This window comes from Platichthys flesus, chromosome 1 (genome assembly GCF_949316205.1).
Source record: "Platichthys flesus chromosome 1, fPlaFle2.1, whole genome shotgun sequence".
NCBI classification, from domain to species: domain Eukaryota; kingdom Metazoa; phylum Chordata; class Actinopteri; order Pleuronectiformes; family Pleuronectidae; genus Platichthys; species Platichthys flesus.
The window spans coordinates 16,056,538-16,078,059 of NC_084945.1; the positions used below are offsets into that span (position 1 = coordinate 16,056,538).

The window sequence follows — 21,522 nt, forward strand, 5'->3', positions numbered from 1 at the left end:
GTGATAATAAGCAGGCAGCATTTATATAAAAAAACAAAACTGTTTTTTACTGTTGTTCCCTCCTCAGGTCAGACGTAAACCGTGCCTCGACAACAACATAAACAAACCCGATCAATCACAGGGATCAATAAGCTCTCAATTGCCTCCTTTGTGTTTATTAACATGTCAACAATCTTGTGGCAATATTCGAAGATCTGTTAATAGACCCCTCCAGACTTCCTGATAAATAAAAGACGAGTAAACTCTGACTTCCAGTGGGGGATCATCACAAAGGCAAACAATCATGCATGAATACATTTTAAATTAAAAAAAATAAAAATAACGATATATTTTCATTGGAATCATTCCAGCAGTTTTAGGATTCTATCTTCTACAGATTTATATCATCCCGTGGAGACTCGAGTGTCATCCTCAATGAAAGCTATAAATGAGCAGGGTTTACCCTCCTCTACATCCCCTGTCCCAGTCCAAAAACAATGCCCCTGTTTGTCACTGCAGCTCCCCCCCTTTATGCTTTTCTTTTCTTTTCTTTCTCTATTTTGTATTTAAAAGTTTCTACAGGGGTACAAATACCACACTGCCTCGGGCTCAGGGGGAAAATAGCGACCAGATTAGGCTTTCTTTTCAAGGCCTATGACATTAGTTGCTGCTAATCCGAATTGGGCTAATTGCTTTCCCAACCTGAGTATATCGCGATTTTTTACATTTAAAGTCCACAGCTTGCCAGCGTCACAAAACAAACAAACAACAAAGATGGGAGAGGAAATATATGGCTCGTTGACAGTGCTGATAAAGCTGTATATACCTGGCTTATAGGAGGGAAGGAAACAAAACAAAAAAAAAAGAAATCTCTTGAGAGTGGAGACAACGAATTAGCTCTTGGAGCGGATTTACAGCTTAACCAAAGAAATCAATAACCTAGTGGAGGTATTGTTTCCAAAGAAAACTACTTGACACACTCATCAGGGAATCTGTCTTTTCAGCGCACAGGCAGGTTAGTGGTGAGAGTTTTCTGACAGCTGCAGTCACTGACATTTACACAACAAAAAGGTTGTAAATAAGTATTTTTAATAAAGGACTGGAGGACGTTGTGCTTGAGGAGACGTTGTGTGTTTTCTGCAGCATTATAGTTGTAATAATTTTTTGTTTTTTTGTTTTACATCATTCCATTTTCTATTTCTTAAGTGCAAAACGAGTGGCTGCATGTGCACGGAACTGACGCAGCAGATGAAGCCACATGCACGAGTACGCACGGTTGAGTAAACACTGCAGAAGTTCAGACCTCTATATTATTCTACTTTCCCTAGTTGTGCACTGCATCTAACTTTACTCCAGTCCAAGTTCATTCTCTCTGATGCCAAAAAATTCGACCTTTAACCTCATGAAAACTGTGAAAACATGATTTTGCATGATAATGATTTTTTTTCAAAAATGTTTTGCTCCATGCGCCCCGATTGTGTCCATGCTGAGCTGTACAGTAAACTTATAAGTGGGGTGACTTGCAGAGAGGAGGTGGGTGTTTGTGGTCTGATGTATGTCTAATGGGAGGCGGAGGGGGGGGGGGGGTCCTTGACGTGAAAATGTTTGGGGAACCCTTCCTCTCCCCTTCCCATGCACACACATACATACACAGCTGATATAAGCTGCGACCATTCACGGTAAGGCCTCGCCACCAGTCGGAGTGAGCGCAGAAACAATGCAGGAAGGAGAAACAGATGAATGTGCTCGTTTAGTTTACGGGTTGTTTGATGAAGGAGCAGTGGCCAAAGTGTTGTTCCTCACCGCGGGACCCTCGGTGACAGTTTGAGCCGCTCCTCTCAGCTCATTATCTCGCCGGCCCACTGAGGGCCCCATTCAAGCCGGGCAGTTCCCCTCTCCCTCGCTCTCTCTCTCTCTCCTCACCCCTCCTCTCCCTCTCTCTCTCTCTCTCTCGCTGGCAGAGTCGTTTGTCCACTCATTGAACTCGCAGTCAGGAATGCGATGGTTGTTAGGGAGCCCTCTTTCACCTCCAAAGTGTTTTATTGATGAGCTATGACTTCTCCTACTTTTTCACATGTCAAAGAAAGTCAAGTGTAGGCCTCCATGACTTCATTTCACGGCCCCCATCCTAAAAAAAGAAGCAATCTCTCTCTCCCCTCCCCCTGCGTATGCCTCCCCCTCACTCTCTCTCTCTCATTGCCCTTTCATGCACCCCATTTTTCTGCTTTGCTTTGGCTTCCACTTCCCCACAAGCCTCTTTCTCTTCCCCCCTTCCCCTTCGGTTCTTCTCCTCATTTATAGGAGTAAAACGACGGGGCTCCTCATTGCCGAGACTGGTGCTGCCCAAAGGTCCGGGTGTGTGCTCCAAAAAACGGGCGCAGAGGGGTTGCTTTTGGGTGCGTTGAGGTGTGCGTTAATGGCCAGTCATTCTACCAGGGTGGGTTTTTTTTCGGGGAGCGTGTGGCCATGGCTACACAGTCATTTGCTTTACTTTATTTACGCGTGCTATTTGCTGTCAGGTCGCAGGGGGAGTGACGTCGCTGCGCCTCGCAAATGTGTCCATAAAAATCAGCCGAGCTTGCTCTAAAGGCTGCGCTCTTTTACGCACGGCGTTCTTGTTGACAGGAGGGGGGAGAGGCTGTTGCAGGGGGAAGGTGATACCTACATAGAATCAACAAAAGCACGTGGTGGACATGGCTGATTGTTTTCAGTGAGAGTGGGCCACAGACAAATAATAAAAAAGATGTCCAAACACATTTGGTGCCATTTGGAGCTTTTGAAGAACATTTTAACGTTCCATTCTGCACCAAACCTCTGGTCTCAAAACTTTGGGCTTCCCCTGTTATTGTTTTTTTTTCTTCTAAATATAATAAGCCTATAATTATAATGACCAATATTTATTTTGTAGTAATTCATGTGTGAGGCTGATTGAAGGCGTTGTGTGTGATTTTGGACACTGTTTCCTGTCAGGGAGCATCTCCTTTTGCAGGTCACAGTGATGCTGAAACAAACAAACACAAACAAACAGGTGCAATTACGCAAAATGTCTCCAAACATTTCACCAGCATCACTGTTTGCTTACATATATCTTCAGCTAAGCTTTCTATTATTTTTTCACCCGAGCCACGCTGCAGCTTTTTAGTATATTTTATTGTCTAGCCTAGTTGTACGAGCTCCAGTGTTCAGGCGCAGCGCGGCTGCTCTGTCCCTCACCCCCGCAGCTGTAGCCTCAGGTCCGGGCTGAACATGCCTGAGATTCCCCCTGCGCGCACTCGATTCAGCCTGGAAGAATAGAGCCTCTCCGTCCAATGGGCATTTCCAAAGGCAGTTGCTCTGCAATAGGGGCAATATTCAGCAAGAGCGCAGGGTATTTGCATGCGTGGGCTGATTAGTGGGTTGGGGAAGACGACACACACACACACACACACACACACAAACACACACACACTCCCTCTCTTGCTGTGGCTCGGCCCCGTTTCCCGCTTTGGCTGTGGCGCAGGGGGAAGTGTTTATATGGGGGATGATGACAGAGGTCGGGTCGCGCTAATGGGCCAGTGAAGAGCGGCGGAGGGAGGCGAGGCGATGCGAGGCGAGGGCGCACACACAGCGGACCAGGAACACATACATTAATACACTTGTTCCATCACCAATCAGCATAGGTGTGCTCATTCTCTCTCTCCCCCTTCCTCCTCCTCCTCCTCCGCCTCCTCCTCCTTCCACCACCACTCACCCTCCCTCCACTCCCTCCTCCTCCTCTCCCCCCCCCCTCTCTCTTTCTCTCTTTCCCCACTCTCTCCCGATCCGACTCGCTCATTCGCTCGCTCACACGCCAGCGCACATCCTCCGCCAAAGTCCGTGCGTCCTGACATCTGAGTTCACTGTCAATCTCTGTCTCCTTCGCAGGGATATCCCCTCCGTCTCCGCAGCCGAAGACCACTGGAAACTAATTTTTTCCCCGTCTTCGAAACTTCCCGAGAAGGAGAGAGCGAGAGAGAGAGAGAGAGACTGATCCTGGTCGGTGTTTTTTTTTTTTCTTTTAAAAATCTCTCTGCTGTGAGGTGTGGAGAGAACGAGGCTCCAAACTGTATAGCCTGTAGTTTGCCAAGGACTTTGACAACGACGCAGGATGCCCCAAAAAGGTGAGATCCCGACTAAAAGTTTGTTTGTGTTGTTAAATGATGGAGTTATTGTAATTTGTGCAATGTCACAAAATATTATGGTTATTATTATTATTGTTGTTATTATTATTTATTTTTTATTATCATTATTATTATTCACGCATGTATAGGTCGAGGTTCAGTGGTGAGGTGTACTGCTTTCTGTGCAGCCTGTGTCTCTTGGCTGACCGGACTCCTGCGCAAAGTGCAAGCAGCCTTCAGCGTCTCCCTCTCGTCTGTTTTATCTGCTCATTTCTTCCTCTCGTTGTTGTCGTGTTTAGGCCCACGGATAGCTTACCGCTTATTTATGACAGCAAAGAGTAAAAAGTCACGTTGGGCCAGGACAGTGATCATCGTGGAGAATGGGGCGCAATGACCCGTTGAGGAAAGGTGTCAGATTGATTCATGCAGGCGAGTCACCCAAGCGCCTGCTTCTAAAAAAAAAAAAAAACAGGCTCCATGAAGCCTCTTGGGGAGGAGAGCCGTTATTTATTTTATTTAAATATGTTTGTTTGTGTGTCAGGGAAAATACAACTTTTTGTCTCTCTCTCTGTACGCTGCTTCAACTTTCACCTGAATGACAGCGAGTTCAACTACTTTATATTTTAACACTGCACGAAACAACTTAGTCAGGGCATGTCTCCTGTTTGTCTAAAGTATCAAATAATGCTTCCAAAATAACTTTTTAATTTTATAAAATTAACTCTAAGATCTGGACACGGATTGCTGCTGCTTGTAAATAATTTTCTCGAAACAAATGAGGGAAATGGTAAAATAAAATAATTTCATTAAAAACAATGAAATTATACGATTTTTATTTTGGAATTTAAAAATACTTTTATTATAATTAAATAAGAAAAAAATAAAAAATATAGCAGGAATTAAGAAAGCAAAACTATAGCAAAATGCACCAGGACTATAAATAATGATATTTTTTTATCCTTTTAATTAAATAACTGCCAATAACTCATTCTTCACGTATATTCTGTAATATTTACAGTAATATATTCATTTTTAAATGACCTCCATGTCCATGTATTTTCTCTTTTTTAGCCTCCACCTTGCACCGTGGCCTATACACGCACTGTTTCTGCATCTGAATGTTGGCGAGCGCAGCATCCAGCCGGCAGAATAAGCATGTTTGAATCAAGACATTGTTGTTAGGGATTACTAAAGGAAAAGAAATGCAGATTAGATCGTAGTTAACCTCAGGAACAACAACGTTTGAGCTTTCGACCTTAAATAAATGATTAACCACTTGGACCTTTGCGGGGCTGAAAGCTACTGACTGCGATGCAATTTGCAGCCTGCTCGGGCTTAATGAACACAATGGTTTTATTTAAAATATTTAGTCTCCAACATCTACTTCAACATCAGGAGTAAAATAATATTATTACTCATATGGGAATGATTTAGTACTTGTTCTTAATGGCTTAATGTCATGCTAAAGAGGCTAATTCAGGCTGTGTGGGCCAGTGTGATGGAATCTGAATTTGATTAATGAGCCACAGCCTGTTTGTTACAACGGCACAGAAAGCTAGAGTGGGAATACACTGGCCCTGTGTATGTATGTATATTTAAATATATACAAATACATACATGCATCTTAACAAACCAGACTAAAATCACATGCAGCCTGTTACACGTCCGTATTTCAGGGCATTTTTTGCTCTGCACACAACACAACACAAGTTTGCGGCGGAGGGAGAAAATTGAAAACTTCAGACCTCTCCCTCCCTTGGCCCCCTTTTTATCTCTTCCCCCCTTTTCAATGGGCTTCTTTAATGCATTTGTCTTTTCCAATTGAGCGCCCTACTGCGCTGTTGTGCCTCTAAAAACCCGCTTTACAAGCCGCACCAGCAGCAGCAGCAAAATAACCTGCAAATATTTATAACGAGAAATTGCTTTTTTAAATTCTCGGGTGAAAGAGAAAAAACAAGATAAAGAAAAGAAAAGAAATGAAAGAGAAGAGGAAGGAGAAAGAAAGAAAGAGAGGATGAAAAAGCAGGGCTAAACAAAACCCCACATTCACGCACTGGCTGCACCGGGGTCACGGTCGTGTGTGTGTGTGAAAAAGAGAGAGAGAGAGAGAGAGAGTGTGTGTGTGTGTGTGTGTATATGAATGGTCCCGGAGGGGGTGGATGCATGCCTCCGGCTCTTTGTATTAATCTGAACTTGTTGGTGTGTTTAGTGGGGAAGCTGTGTTTCTAGTCGCGGAGGCCGAGTTTTCGCCCCGAGTTTGAGAGGTGGATGGAGGCAGGGGAAAGAGAGAGGGGGAGAGAGAAAGAGAGGGGGGGGAAGGGAGAGCGAGAGCGAGAGAGAGAGAGAGAGAGAGAGAGAGAGAGAGAGGGGGGGGGGAGAGGGGGAGAGGGAGGGAGAGAGGGAAGTGGGGGGGGGTCAGCATTGTTAGAGTCCAGCAGGCTTTGTACACCAGCTTTGTACCCCCTCCTGGTCTGGACTTCTACAGAGCACTGAGGCGAGGTAGACAACGTGTGTCACTGTACAGTTTCCACTGCATGGACTCCACCAGCGGAGGGAAATCAAGTCCAGGAGAAAAGGGAAAGAGAATATAGAGGCGCCTCTCGCTGAGAAGATGAGGACTGATTTCTTTATATGAACTTCATGAAAAAGTCCTGAAGAGAGAGGAGCGGCCACATAGACACAGGCCCGGCAGAGTGAGACGTTTCAAAAAAAGAAAAGCCTACAATGCTGTCATTATTTTACTTGATGTGCGTGGCCAGGTAAAGTCTGACATGACAGATACAGCAGAGTGCATCAGTAGCAATGGCTGTGCTAATGTTGTTGTTTTGCTTTGTCCTATAGGGAGACATTAAGTAGTGCAAACGGCAGATGATTGACTAAATTGTTATACAGTGGACAGTCAACTCTGTTTCCAGGCAAGTTAAATTAAAATACACTTAAAATACATACACTGCTGCAGGTGTTTTTATTTTTTATCTTTTATTTTTTAAATATGATCAAATCAGACAAATTGCATCATGCATCTTTAACTTTTCCACGCACCAGATGCATCAGATAAATAAAATTCTAATGAGATCAACGAGATGAAAAAAAAAAAAAAAACTTTATTTGTTAAGAAATGTTGCAAATAATTTTTTTTAAATTGAGAAAATAAAACAGGAAATGGGATTTGATGCTAACCAACTTTGTTATTCCCCTTTGACACTTAGAATACCACAACCAAGCCACGTGGGAGTCTGGCGTTGCCTCAATGATGCAGAACAGTAAGTTGATTTTTTTTACTTGTGCAATTTTTTGTTCTTGTTTTATATATAATGTTTTGAAACGTTTGGAACACCCACTGACGTTAAAGCCTTTATGCACTGGTTGTTATAGATTATTTGAGATGTATATATGTGCAGGAATATAAATGTGCATGACTTTGAGGGGCGGTGGGGGGGCGGGGATGTTCTGTTATTTGATGGCCGTTTCATTGCTGTTAATTTATTTTAATTTTGTTCTATATTTGCAGTGATAGGTATATAGGCACGTTATTATTGAACAAGTTAATCACACGTCGTCCTGCTCCAGAGAGACAGAGAGAGAGAGAGAGAGAGAGAGAGAGAGAGAGAGAGAGAGAGAGAGAGAGAGAGAGAGAGAGAGAGAGAGAGAGAGAGGAGGGAGGGAGGGAAAATAGAGGGGGTTGGGTTGAGAGGGATATTTTTTTTGTTTCTGCTTGAGTTGGTATTAAATAATTGCACAGCCGTCTGCATTAGCGTTAGAGCTGGCTGCCAGGCTGCATACGAGATTAGCTGCGTATATAGAGGGGCCCTGCATGAAACATGAGGAATAGCAATAATGTCTTATGTAGATGAGTCCATATATTCTTCAGCGTGAAGTAGGAGGGAGAGGAAATGCTTTAGATTATAACCGCAGGGCCTCACAGCGGAGGATAAATATTAACAACCATATTGTCGTGGGTGTCCAACAAAAAACATCAAGTTTCTTATCGGCCTCTCTTAAGTGGCCCATGATGCGTTGAAATGTCTGTGTTGTTCCTGGTGTGTGTGTGTGTGTGTTGAAACCAAAAAGGATAAACATGAAACATTCTCTCTCTTGCTGCTGGACAAGAGGTGTATGACATCTGTGATGAAGGTGTGTGGAATAATTTTATTATATTATTCTCCATATACCTTGATGACGTGTCTGTTCTCGTGTTGTAATCTGTGCGCATTAGTGCCAATATGTTTTTTTTTTGACTAATTCACTGTGGGACCTGATGGCGGCTGGATGGTTGGATGATGTGTCAGAGGTGACTCACGCGCAAGGACAGAGAAATGCGTGATGAGAAATATGTTTTTCTTTTTACAAACTGGTGGCATCCATTCAGGTTAGAGGAGGCCAGAGCGCAGTGATTCCTTTTCTTTCTTTCCTTTTTTTTTTTTTTGCTTGCCAATTGTCCATTATTGAGATGATGGGGCCATATCAAAGCTGTGTACAACACCCTGCGCTCCTGCTTTGCTGCGGATTGATGTTAATGGGATGCTCCCCAGGCTTTGGCGTGTGATGTCTGGTGCGAATTGCCGAGGAGATATCATTGGGCCCGGCCCTTTGGGTTGTCTAAAGGTCGCAGCGGCCTCGGTGGCTTTTGTGCTAATAACTCCTGGGTGTATATGGTGGGGAGCGTCCAAATTGACACCATATGTTTTCCTATTAGTCGACTTGCAATAGAATACAAGGCGCGTAATCAGCGCCAGCGGGCGAGATCGACTCATGGGCACTTGAGGGAATTGTACCATGATTAAGACTTAACCTTCGGAGAGTGTTTTTCTTTTTAAATGTGATGTCCTTATCTGACGGTTTTATCGATCTGGTGGATTTATAATGGTAGTTATAAATCAGAGATGATGGAGGAGATCCTGGAGGACCCGCAGCGCAGGGCTGCTTAGTGCGCACAGGCCAATTTCAGCATGAGAAGTCTATTAATTCCACTTAATCCTGGAATTACCAGAGAGCAGGAGGGATGATAATGGATTTACTGTCAATCAGATCCACACAGCCAGATTATTACACGTTAGTGGCCCAAAGGGATCTATGGCTCAGTTTAACAGGTTTATTCCTCACTCCCTTTTAGGAGATTTCGGTAAAATAAAAGTCTCCAGTTTAAAAGCAGGGTCCTGTGACATATTTCAGAGTAAAGACGCCTTGCGATTGCTCACAACAGGACTGCAGTGGCTGTGAGCATTTGTTGTCAAATACAAACAAGGGGGGAAAAAACGGCATGTCACTTTTAATATGTTAAGAATCCAGGCGCGCCCTCGTTTCTGTGACCGCGCGTAGCCCCTGGCCACCTTAAAACGAAGTCTCCCTCGGAGGGTAAACGAGTAGCGTCCAATTTTGTCTGAGTGATATCCAAATGCAGACAGAAAGGGTCGTTTTATCATGCTACTATTTGTCGTGACGATGCGATTTTCAAAAGCAGAGCGGTGTCATAAAGTGACATGCCTGCCACAAGTGCTCCAACTGATCTTTTCAATTAGCCTCCCATGCATGATCCGAGGCGACTTCCGCCTATTTCCAGAAATTAAGCTCAAACTTGACGTGCAGCTAGCTTTATTTTAAAGACAAATGTCAGGCAGGCTCATCATATTTTCCCCCTCTTCTATATTTGGAGCTTATTTATTGCTAAGGAGCCTCTGCTCCCGGAGTCAATGTAGCGGGCGGCAGCGCAGGGGAAGGCAGCGGAGAGACAGAGCGCGGCGCAGGCACTCCGGGGAGTCAGCTCTCCCTTTTGGCTTCAGGTTTGCGGGATTATTCTGTATTATAGAGAGATGTTTTTGAACTATTTAGGGATAATATCTGAAAAGCGACATTATGAAAGAACAGCCAATGATAAAACATAGACATTTTGGAGCTTGTATTCTGTGTATTGCCTGTTCTATCCGTGCGTAATTATGGTGCGTTTTGGATGATTATCCAAAGGAGTTGTCGATTTAAGGTCGCTTTTCAAATAGCGATGCAGTTGAATCAGAAGCTAATTTAAAACATTTTCACAGGTCTGCTTGTTTGTGTGTAGTTGTCCGCGTTGCTGATTATTATTGTGAAGATAGGCTTTGGATTAGGAGCTGAGCAGCAGATGTGCATGAAGGGATGGAGATAACGGTGCGACTAGTTTTAATACTGAAGTTTAGCGGTTGGATAAAAGGAAGACAGACTTGTTCCGATGTTACCGGAGGATAAATATATTGTTTTGTTTTTGTTCGGTTTGTGAGCCGCTGCTGTTTTTTTTTATTTAAACCCATGTTACTGCATGTGTTACTGTGCAATGTTGAGGGAAGTGTTCCGTTAGATATTTGAGAGAGATCTGTTACATCGGTGTTTAACAACACGTTTGACTCTTTAATTTTCTGAAGTCAAGTCCACAAAAAACCTCCAGCGCCTCTGTATCCAGTGTCCATATTCCATCTTTAACCCGAGTCTCCTCCGCGTGAATAAAACCCCATTCTCCTCATCACTAAATGAACAATAACAATAACCTGCTTTACCTCATGTTATTTTTTCATGGGTCCTGTTGTGCGATGTGATGACCGCGATGCTTTTTGTTTTTCTAGGTCACAGTGGCGTAAACCAGCTTGGTGGTGTGTTTGTTAATGGTAGACCGCTGCCGGATTCCACCAGGCAGAAAATAGTTGAACTTGCACACAGTGGCGCTCGACCCTGCGACATCTCCAGGATACTGCAGGTGACCACCGCACCTCTCTCGCAACACAAAAAAAGCTCTCATCCAGACTTTGTTTTCAGTGGAGGCACCCTGAAAATAATTAAATAATTAAAGCAAAAATTACGAAGGACGTAACGGTAGGGTTTTGTTGCTTTAAATCCATGCTTCTTGTTACCAAATTATTTAAGTTGAGGCTCGCTTTAAATTAAAATATAGCGTATGGGAAATTAATGCATGACAACAAAAAAAAAAGCCAACAGCAAGGAAAGTAATCTGCCTGCTTTTTTATAAAGAACACAACTATTGTGAGAAAAAGCCTAATATACTATTCAAGGCATATTCTTTGTGTTTATAGACCCATGATGAAGTCCAAGTGCTGGATAGTGACAAGGTGATAATTCTTTGACGCCATCATAGAAATTCCGCTACATAGTCGTAAATAATGTATGTGAATTGTGTCTTTTGTTTTCCATCCAGGTATCCAACGGCTGCGTGAGCAAAATCCTGGGCAGATACTATGAGACTGGCTCCATAAGACCGAGAGCGATAGGCGGCAGCAAGCCCAGGGTCGCCACTCCGGAGGTGGTCGCGAAAATCGCCCAGTACAAGCGGGAGTGTCCGTCTATCTTCGCGTGGGAGATCCGCGACAGACTGCTGTCGGAGGGGATCTGCACCAACGACAACATACCCAGCGTAAGTGCGCGCACCGCAAGTTGTGTGCATGATTTAATTTGCCACATGAAATGACTTTTTTTTTCTCACGCACTGGAGGAAGAGGAGATGGGCATCCAACCATTCACTCTTATGAAATACACTGCGGTTGCAAAGTGTGGCGCACGCATTACTGCGTCCGTGATCAAGCGAACGTATACAGACAATTAGAAGCAGCTCGCTGTCCATTTGCGCACATTTATTGTGATTATATGGCGAGTGTGCACGCGCAAGTGAAGCCGCTGCACGCACCCCATCTTTACGCGCGCCTTTACAGACACACACCTATTCTGCATGCGCTCCATCTGATCCCAGTCCTTTCTTTTTAATTTTAATATCTTATGTAATTTGTCATTCAGGTGTCATCGATAAACAGAGTCCTCCGCAACCTGGCTAGTGAAAAGCAACAGATGGGCGCAGATGGCATGTATGACAAGCTGAGAATGCTCAACGGTCAGACAGGAACTTGGGGGACCCGGCCCGGCTGGTACCCCGGAACATCGGTGCCAGGGCAGCCCAGCCAAGGTGAGCCTCATTATCACACGGTGGCAATAAAGACACCTTGACGCATATACAGATTTGGGCTCTGGAGCTCAGTAACAATTTACAAAAAAAAAAGGTTACTCGTGATTTCGGGGTTTAAAGTTAAGAGGCATTAAAACGAAGCCCACAGGCGTCACCTTAGATAATCGCCTGGCAATAAAAATACAGTAAGGATTCCAGCGGTTCCGGTCCACGGCCCTGTTTGCAGGAAAGGAATTGTAACGATGCCCTGAACAAGACCCCCAATTAAGAGTGGTCGATTAGTGGAAACCGGGGGCCGTGCATGCAGTGCTGAATGCCTCCACTGTCCCAGACAGGGATGTGCGTGACAGCGGCTTGTCCTTTCAGGAGAGGTGTCCGTCCTACAGCCTGCTCCTTCCTCCCCTCCTGACGGGGAGGCAGAGCCGGGGAGCTGTGCGCTCGGGATATTAGTACAAAGGAATGTTTTCCTTCACACGCAATGATTGGTTATGGGAACGGCCCGCACTACATGTAATTGCTCATTAGAGAGAGCTTTGTCTCTCATTATGGCAACATGCAGGAGTGTGGAGATGGCTGGGCTGATGTGGAAATGTTCCACTTCAGAGGGTTTTCCTGTGTCGGCCCACTGCAGGCCCAACGCCGAGCAGAGTTATTATTATTATTATTATTATTTTCAAATAAGGAAGAGACGGGAGGAAATGCAAGCGGCGGAATTCAGTCTTTACTGGGAATACAAATCATTTGCATTTGTTTGATGACTGTGATGACACGTGGGCCTGTTGTTATCAAGCAGTAAAGCGGAAGGGATCATTTCAACACTGAAATAATTAAACTTGATTGAATAATTTTAACAAACAAATGTATTAAAAGTGTACAATTATAACTATATTATCATAATACTTTTATCCTTTAATATTAAGTATTATTATCCTATAATATATGTTATTTACCCTTATTAAATTTTACTCTGTTAACCATTTGTATAATCTAGATAAATTATTGTTAGTCTCTTATGAAGCTGATATTTAATAATTTTCATAAATATATATCTTTATCGATGTTTTATCATTATTGTTTAATAAAACGTAATCATGATAACACTAACAATAATATTAATAAAAACAATAATAATAATATCAACAGCAATAATAACAATAACGATAATAATGATGTTAAATCCAGTTGTCTCAAGGGATCGAAAAAAGCTGTTTTCCATGCGTCAGCCGGGTGAGCAGATATAATGGCGACATGGAGAGTGACAGGGCCCCAAAAGAAGACAACTCTATCCAAAGTGAAACGAATAAAACTCCTCTCCGATTCCGCTCTTTCATCCCTTTCTCATTCGCCGGCTATATGGCTCTAAATCCCGTCTATAGGATTTAAGTCTCTCACTTTCTCTTTCAGTTCTAAGCGGTTTCTCAAGAGTGTTTTGATCCGGTCTCAGCAGCTGAAAGGTGCCGCAATTGGTTCGGTATCTCTCTCTCCCTCTCTCTCTCTCTTTTTGCTGCTGCTTTTCCGCCTCACTGGCTGAGACATCGTGATACTAAAGAATGAGTTTATTTCCCAGCGCTTTTATAAAGAAAACAAATCCCATCCCAGCGTCACTGGGTCTGGCAGACGGATAATAGCTGCACATTCACTTCTTTTTATGGATTAGCCGGAGAGAAGAAACACACATAGCGTGGATACAAACTATTGGCCTATAGAGAAGAATACTTTTTAGTCTAGTTTTCTTTTCTTTTTTTTCTTGCAGCCAGGGGGAATTGTCAAGAAAACACGTCGCATCAGGTTTCCTCCTCCAGTGAAGCCTAGCACATATAGACGCACTGGATATATGTCCAGTTTATGGCTGCAGAATATGTGCAAAGGATTTTAATCATTTCTAGATAAACTTCATGCCCCCCCAGTTAATCTAACCGGCGTCTATATTTTTAGCAATTACGCAGGAGCTTTGGTGCACGCGGCTGCACAGGCCCGTCCCCTCCCTGCAACAAGTCCTTGAGCAAGGCACCACCCACTCGATCCGAACATCAACAAAATCTGCATGCAAAAAAAAAAGAAGCTGAAAACGAGTCCAAGCCATTACATCAACGAGATATTGCATAAACCATCCTCCATCATAGCGCAACAACACCCCCCCCCCCCCCGCTTAATTTCGCATTAACTTCTCGGTGTGATAATGATGTCCCCCAACAACCAGACAAGACGTTTAGTCGATAAGCCTCGCCCTGCCACTGACGGGGGAGCCTTCGGGCCTCGCACCGGCGGACAAGCACGGCGCAGTGAATAGATTGGCCTTATTTTGGGTTGTTCAGTGGGGTAGCATGCTCTCTCCTCACTCATTTGTTTCCAATTGAAGACAAAAATCCTGACTGGCGTGTAGCCGGGCCGGGGGGACGTGATTAATGATGGCCGTGGATAAGGGTTAACACACTGGACTCAAAGCTCCGTTGACTGGGGATCCTCGTGCGCACAATGCCAAAAGCACTACAGCCTGTGCGCCTCCAGAGAGAGGGAGAGAGAGAGAATCCTTTTGTCATCCCCTCCAATAGCCCCCCCCCCACACACCACCCCACCCACCCATATATTACACCCACCGAGGGCTCACCGCTCGTCCCCTGACTGTGTCCATAGTTTAATGGTTTCCCTTACTCCTGCAGGCATTGTATCATTCTGAAAAGCGTCTTCTCCTATTCAAGAAGTTGGTGGTCACCTCAATGGCTATACCAACGCCCATATGGGAACGGCCATTGAGGCATTGCTCTGCCCTATAAAAAAAAAAAAAAAAAAAAAAAAAACAGGGGTAGGGGGCTGCTGGAGAGTTTGGGGTTTTAATACATTTCATAGGCTGTGAAAAGAGTGTCCCCACATCTTGTCACATTTCTCTTAACCTTTACACAACACACGTCATTGTTGGAGCGCGAGAAGTGCGCAGAGGCCTTCTCCCCTCCACTCTGTGTTTCCCACAATATTTTATAAACACTTTAACCATAATGAAAAAAAATACAATAAAGCCACCACACTTGCTTTTTCGTCTGTAAAGTGGCAACGTTAATTCCTCTGACTTGAATGAAATCAACCCTGATCGTGGTTTTTAATTAACGATGTCGCAGACCCGAGAATTAATTATTCAATCAACCTAATTGAATTGCGTGTCTTCATTATGTGCCCTCTCTTTTATTTTGCAGACGGCTGCCAACAACAGGACGGCGCGGGAGAAAACACAAACTCCATCAGCTCGAACGGGGAGGACTCGGAGGAGACACAGATGCGTCTGCAGCTCAAGAGGAAGCTACAGAGGAACCGCACGTCCTTCACGCAGGAGCAGATCGAGGCGCTGGAAAAAGGTGCAAAAATCAGTCGATCATCAATGATTGCTGGGGTGTTGATCTAGTTCGAAGAAAAACAGCTGTTTTACAAGATTTTTTTTTTTTAAATCAATGAAAATAAACTGATTCCGGATAATCGCTAATGGATTAAAACCTAAAACAAATGAACGGTTAACTACTCAACAAATAACAATTACAAATGGAGTAGCTAATAAGTAATGGTTCATTGAGCCAATATTCACCTCCACCTGGTTTCTTGTTTATTTACTAACATTGTTTCTGTTGCGCCATTTCCCCTTTACGCACAGAATTTGAAAGAACCCACTATCCAGATGTTTTCGCTCGCGAGAGACTAGCAGCGAAGATCGACCTGCCCGAGGCGAGAATACAAGTGAGTGAGCGAACAACTGCTCTTAACAGAGCATTTTTCACAACGTCACCGAGTGAGTGGAGAGAGGGAGAGAGAGAGGGAAGAAGGAAAACTAACATGACGCGGTTTTTTTCTTCCTTTTTGCGCAGGTATGGTTTTCAAACAGGAGAGCAAAGTGGAGGCGAGAGGAGAAGCTGCGGAACCAGCGCCGTCAGGCCAACAACTCCTCCAGTCACATCCCCATCAGCAGCAGCTTCAGCACCAGCGTCTACCAGGCCATCCCACAGCCCACCACACCGGGTAGGTCCTCCACAGCTGGGGCAAAGCTCACAGGACAACCCCCACCAGCCCTTAGAATAACATCACATTATAATAAACCAACTGTTGTGCTGCAAAGGCATGCAGATGCATTACTGCTTTAACAAGGGGGTGACATGTTCCTGTTCATGGTAGAAGATCACTACACATTGACAGCATGCATGCTGGGTAACACAAACGGAGGAGAGGCCTCAGTGGCTGTGCTCTGCTTCACATGTAACACCAGTGGTTTCCTTTGGATGGATGATTGAGCAAAACTTCTCAGCTGACTATCTGCGTAATTACCAAGTCAGGCACGAGGGCACACCGGCAGAACTGAAGCTGGAGCTCACAAGTCAATCACCTGAGAGACACAGACACACAGACATACACACACACAAACACACACAGACACACACACACGGGAGATTCTGTCCAGGCCTATCAGACTGTCAAATGAGGCCTCACCCCATTTTCCCAATTCTGATGAGAAAGTGTGTGTTAATTGTGTGTGTTTTCTGTGCCTCTAATCAAATGTTTTCCCTTTTTCATTCACAGTGTCTTTCAGCACGGGGTCAATGCTGGGCAGACCTGACTCTGCACTCACAAACACCTACAGTGCGCTGCCCCCCATGCCCAGCTTCACCATGGGAAACAATCTAGCTATGCAAGTAAGTTTGAGCAAAATCCTCATGACTCGATACCTGTTTGAAAATGTGTGTATTTTATGTGAAGTTGTTTATCCTGGCCAAACACTTTCCTTTAAAAATCGTCTATTTAATGAAAGTATATAAGTAAACAGAACGAAATTTATGAATAAAATTAAAACATGAAAAGCTGAGAGTATCATAGACTATACTGAGCTGATGGTTGGCTAAGCTAATGTAATATTCTCTCCCCCGTCTATAGCCCAGCCAGACCTCCTCTTATTCCTGCATGCTGCCTACCAGTCCGCCTGTGAACGGGCGGAGCTACGACACATACACGCCCCCTCATATGCAGGCACATATGAACAGCCAATCAATGACCTCTTCTGGTCCCACCTCAACAGGTAGGCAGAAAATATTCATTGTTTACCAACATGCTCGGGAACCAATCCGATCGAAACGTGCACTCTTTTGAGGAATATCTCTGCCGCCTTTCCTTTAATTAGGGGGTACCACATAGCCATCTCTGATTCATGACCTTTCACAGCAACTTTCCTTTACCCCCCCCCCCCCCAAACCCCCACCCCACCGTCCTCTTCGGTCCATTTGAGACTCTTCATGGTTTAAACATCTGCGGATCACTGTCTCTACATCTCATATCACCCTCAGTCTGCAGCTGCATGAAAGGAGCTCGTTCCATCGCCATCATGTCAGTCCCGCTACTCCAGCCCATAGTTTAGTTCCACCCCATTAGGGTGCTGTTACCCAGAGCCATATATACTGGTTATAGTCATGGAGAGTTAATCATGCATAACCACATTTCCTCTGTGCTAAATTGCTAATTAATTTGATTCATTTGCTGTTGTACTCTCTCTGTTTAAATGCCATCGCCAAAGCCTCAATTTATTGAGCTTGCAAGCATTTTAGTGAGGCGGCCACGTGCAGAGCTTTGACTCGCTGCGGCTTCACTGCATGTTTTCACTGTTTGCAAGCTTTTAAAAACACATTGCTTTGTGCTACAAGGCGAACCAAAGTGCATCTATTCATCTGATTCAGCATGCTGGCTCTCAGGGCTTTCTTTTTCATTTATTCTGTTATTTCTTTTAACTGATTTCTTTATCTTTATGTCTCTCTCTGTAGGACTCATCTCTCCTGGAGTGTCTGTCCCTGTCCAAGTACCCGGGGGCGAGCCTGACATGTCTCAGTACTGGGCCAGACTACAGTAGAGAGAAGAGCTACTTCACCCTGTAACCACCCACTTCACCATCGCCCTCCGGCAGTGCTCCTCACACATACACGGCACAGGAGAGTAGAGAAGGCGAAAGAGGGTTGAGAAGAGGCAAAGGAACGGGAGAGGAGAGGAAGAAAGAAAGGAAGAATGCGAGAGAAAGAGAGAGAGAGACTCTGGGAGCGCCTTGGGACGTCTGGGCTTTGTTTTTCCATTGGGACTGTGTGCTGTTCTGTAGCTCTAGGCACAATCAAACGAGGACTTGGAAGAGAGAACAATGGAAAGACAGAAAAAAATGGACCTCTGTAAAGTGCCCGGTGTTAAATTTCTATGGAACAAAAACTTATCTGTTTTTTTTTCTATTTCCAACTTCAGTCATTGTTTCCTTTTTTCTCTGGTGTGTTAGTAAATGGCCATTTGTATGTTAATATGAAAAACCAAGATCAAGTACTGATAGATGGACTGCTAGAAAACCATGTTGGTCTTGCGTTTTTGTTTGCGAGAGGAGAACCCGAGAGATTCTGCCATGACTATCTTTTAATCTGCTTATATCGAGACTTTCTACCAGCCTTTTGCATGGTCCCTGGACGCTGTTGCATATCATTAAAGACGAAAAAAGCTGGAGGGAAGACTCTTACTGTGTCGAAAAAAAAAATATTTATTGATCTTATTTCTTTACGAATGGATATTTAGCAGAGGAAGCTCTAAATTCGATCCACCCACTGAGGCTGTGGTCCCAACTGCTCTGACATTGGCCTGACGTTTGTCGGCTAATTAGACACGGACCACTATCAACGGCTCAAAGTGCACGGAGCACGTGACCCAACTTGGACCCTCTCGCTTCGGTGGCCGGATTGACTCTAGGCTACCACGAAGAACATTAAATGTGGGGAAACAGGTGTAAAAGAAAAAGCCTGTAGTCTGTAAATGGTAGACTGCGTCTTCGATATAATCCAGTTTGTTTATGTCAAAATGTAAAGTACTTGTCTTCCCTAGAAATCTTCCAGAAAGATTTCTCCAATAAAAGTTGATTTCATTTATATCCCCGAGAATATTCTATAAATGTTCCATGCATCATAAAAATACATTACTTTAGGGTCAGGTACAATTTGTCTCTTAGGTATAGTTGTATTATAGTGTCCTATGGTCAAAATTCTTTTTGTGCAACTAGAAATATTTAATTCCTATAATTATGATTAAACATTGCTTGACAGAGTTTTAAACTTAAGTGTTTGGCAGTTGTTTACAAGTACATATCAGATTTAATCATTGTTGATTGTAAAACAGACCAAAGCCTTTGTATTTCATCTAGTACACAATGTTTTTTTTAAGATATTAGTCCTGTGTTGCAAAAACTTCTTTTTGTAAACACGTTCTGTTCGATTACATTGGCTTGGAGTTCGTGAGACTGCAGTCGAACCCTGCAGTCCGTTATTTATAACTGAAGACCATTGGAGGGTTTTTCTAGCATCATCTGTCATGCTCTTGTTGAGTTTTGCATTTTATTTCAGTGTGTACGTAGAACATGGACACATACTGGGTTTACGTCTGAGCAATGCTTCTGAGATAAAAGAAAAAACAACAAAAAAAAGTCTACACGCTGTCTCTTAAATATTTCAATTTAATTTTATTTAAAATGGAGCTTTCTAAATGTATTTTGTGAAAACTATAAAAACATTTTGTACAGTAAAATTGTGTCTTAAAGAAAGCATTTTTGCCTGTTCAATGCTGTGTCCAAATACAGAGTCAGTCTTCACCGAGCAAGTACAAGCTCTGTTTTCCCCTGCTGCAGAATTTGAACTAATTTTTCCGAAAATCCAACACTGACAAATGCAGGGACGAGGCCTGGTGACACACATACAACACTCAGGGCTGAACCAAGTCGACAAAAGACCACACAGCACAACACCGGCGCCACACAATGAGAAAGGTCAGGCAATTCACCATCGCTGGCTCTTGTTTTAGTAGAGTTACGATGGGACGGGGGAAAAAATATGCAGAACCAGTGAGGACGAGGAGGGAGCAGAGAGAAGAGAAAAGAGAGAGAGAGAGAGAGAGAGAGAGAGAGAGAGAGAGAGAGAGAGAAAAGTCATGGAATAAAGCAGTCAGCGCCTAGAGCGAGGCAGAGGAGCAATTGTATGGCAGAGTGAGTTATTTTGCTTCACTTGCTTCCACAGCAGGGGGGTTGTGTCTCTATGTCTGTGTGTGTGTGTGTGTGTGTGTGTGTGTGTGTGTGTGTGTGTGTGTGTGTATAAGTTAGAAAGGGAGTGTTAGAGTGAGCGAGAGAGCATCTAAAAGGAAAGGATATCCAGGAGAGGGTAAGGTCAGGTAACATTCACACAGCATGTACCAACCCCCAAAAAGTCTTGCTAAATTGATTAATTGAATTTACTCGTCTTACTCAATATTTAATAGTCCAATCAGAAATTTGGGGCTTGGAGGTTAATCAGATTTTCAAGCGGATTTTTTTTTCTGGAGCTAATGCAATTTCCCTATTCATTTGAACCAGTTTATCACACAGACGGAGGAATACTGTTCTGGGAGCGGTGGGAGGGGGTGGGGGGGGGGAGAGAGGGAGCTCAGACGAAACGTGTCGAGGCAGAGGAGGAGCATTAATAATTACAGAGAGCGACTGAAAGACAAATTCAAAATGCAAGAAAGACTGCAATTAGTGTCTAAATAATACACAGCTTTGGGATGAAAAGGTTTAAATGTAATTCTCGCTCTCAAAAGAGTCAGGCGACATGAGTTCCTGTAAAAAGTTTCTGCACGAGAACTTTGTACAGTTTGGATCTGTCGTTTAATGCGACGCCAACTTGGGACCTGGGAATCTGAATGCGAGTTTCCGAGTTTCAATGTTGGAAAGAGGATACTCTGCAATTAACAGTTTGATTCTGCACTGGGTGTGTGTGTGTGTGAGATGTTTCCCTCATCGCTTTAAAGATAGAAAATATCAGTCTAGATTTGTGTATTTTGTAAACTGCTCTTCAGCTTCCGTGTTTTGTTAATCTTTAAAATATATTAGAAATGCTTTAAGAAACCGAAATTTTATATAGGAGAAAAAAAACACTGCCTTACATTGTGATAATTGAAGAGTGCTGCAATGTGACAGCCATTCAATAACAGAAACCTTCTGACCTCATCTCAAAGCTACTGCAGCTAGCAGATGAGTTTAGGGATCGATAGGACGTAAGTGGCAGCTGCCAGAAGATGTGACTATAGAAGCGTATTCACTTCACTCAGTCTTCTTCTTTTAAAAATAAATACATTTGACTACAGGCCGAGCCTGAAGCTTTCAAGAAGTAGGTCTGGGGAGTTTCATCTTATTACGAATGTTATCATGAAAAAAAAGGACATTAATTATATGTAATACTTATATATATATATATATATGTTCATAGCCAGATTTGAATTCTATTTTTTTTAAGGAGGTTTAGGAAAAGATGGTTACAAAAAAACGAACTTAGAAAAAAGTGATATCTGGGATGTCCTCAGCACAGTGAAGTGTATTTAATACAGTCTAGTAATGAGTTGCAGGGAATCAGGGTTTCTTAAGAACCACGTGTGGGAACTTATTTACAAAAGGCTAACATGTGC

The 21,522-nt window shown here is 43.6% G+C and overlaps 1 protein-coding gene across 7 annotated transcripts; it reads left to right on the plus strand.

The window, feature by feature from the left end:
* Nucleotides 1-3,836: 3,836 nt before the first annotated feature.
* Nucleotides 3,837-18,965, plus strand: LOC133952643 (paired box protein Pax-6). Of its 7 annotated transcripts, XM_062386876.1 has the most exons (13): nt 3,840-4,118; nt 7,328-7,381; nt 8,229-8,252; nt 10,709-10,839; nt 11,174-11,209; nt 11,296-11,511; nt 11,889-12,054; nt 15,243-15,401; nt 15,692-15,774; nt 15,903-16,053; nt 16,609-16,721; nt 16,960-17,101; nt 17,838-18,965. In XM_062386876.1, the coding sequence occupies exons 1-13, from the start codon at nt 4,106-4,108 to the stop codon at nt 17,921-17,923; spliced, it is 1,374 nt and encodes a 457-aa protein (XP_062242860.1). In that variant the 5' UTR covers nt 3,840-4,105; the 3' UTR covers nt 17,924-18,965. The 7 variants fall into 7 exon arrangements, with proteins under 7 accessions (XP_062242864.1, XP_062242865.1, XP_062242866.1 ...); XM_062386880.1 differs by lacking the exon at nt 16,960-17,101 and having other exon boundaries at nt 3,837-4,118; XM_062386878.1 differs by lacking the exon at nt 11,174-11,209 and having other exon boundaries at nt 3,841-4,118.
* Nucleotides 18,966-21,522: the final 2,557 nt, after the last annotated feature.

What these genes read in the sequence shown, in the direction of transcription:
- LOC133952643 (XM_062386876.1), top strand. An exon ending in AAGTGCTGGATAGTGACAAG is followed by an intron (nt 11,210 to 11,295) that starts GTGATAATTCTT and finishes TTTTCCATCCAG; the next exon opens with GTATCCAACGGCTGCGTGAG. An exon ending in CCCACAGCCCACCACACCGG is followed by an intron (nt 16,054 to 16,608) that starts GTAGGTCCTCCA and finishes TTTCATTCACAG; the next exon opens with TGTCTTTCAGCACGGGGTCA.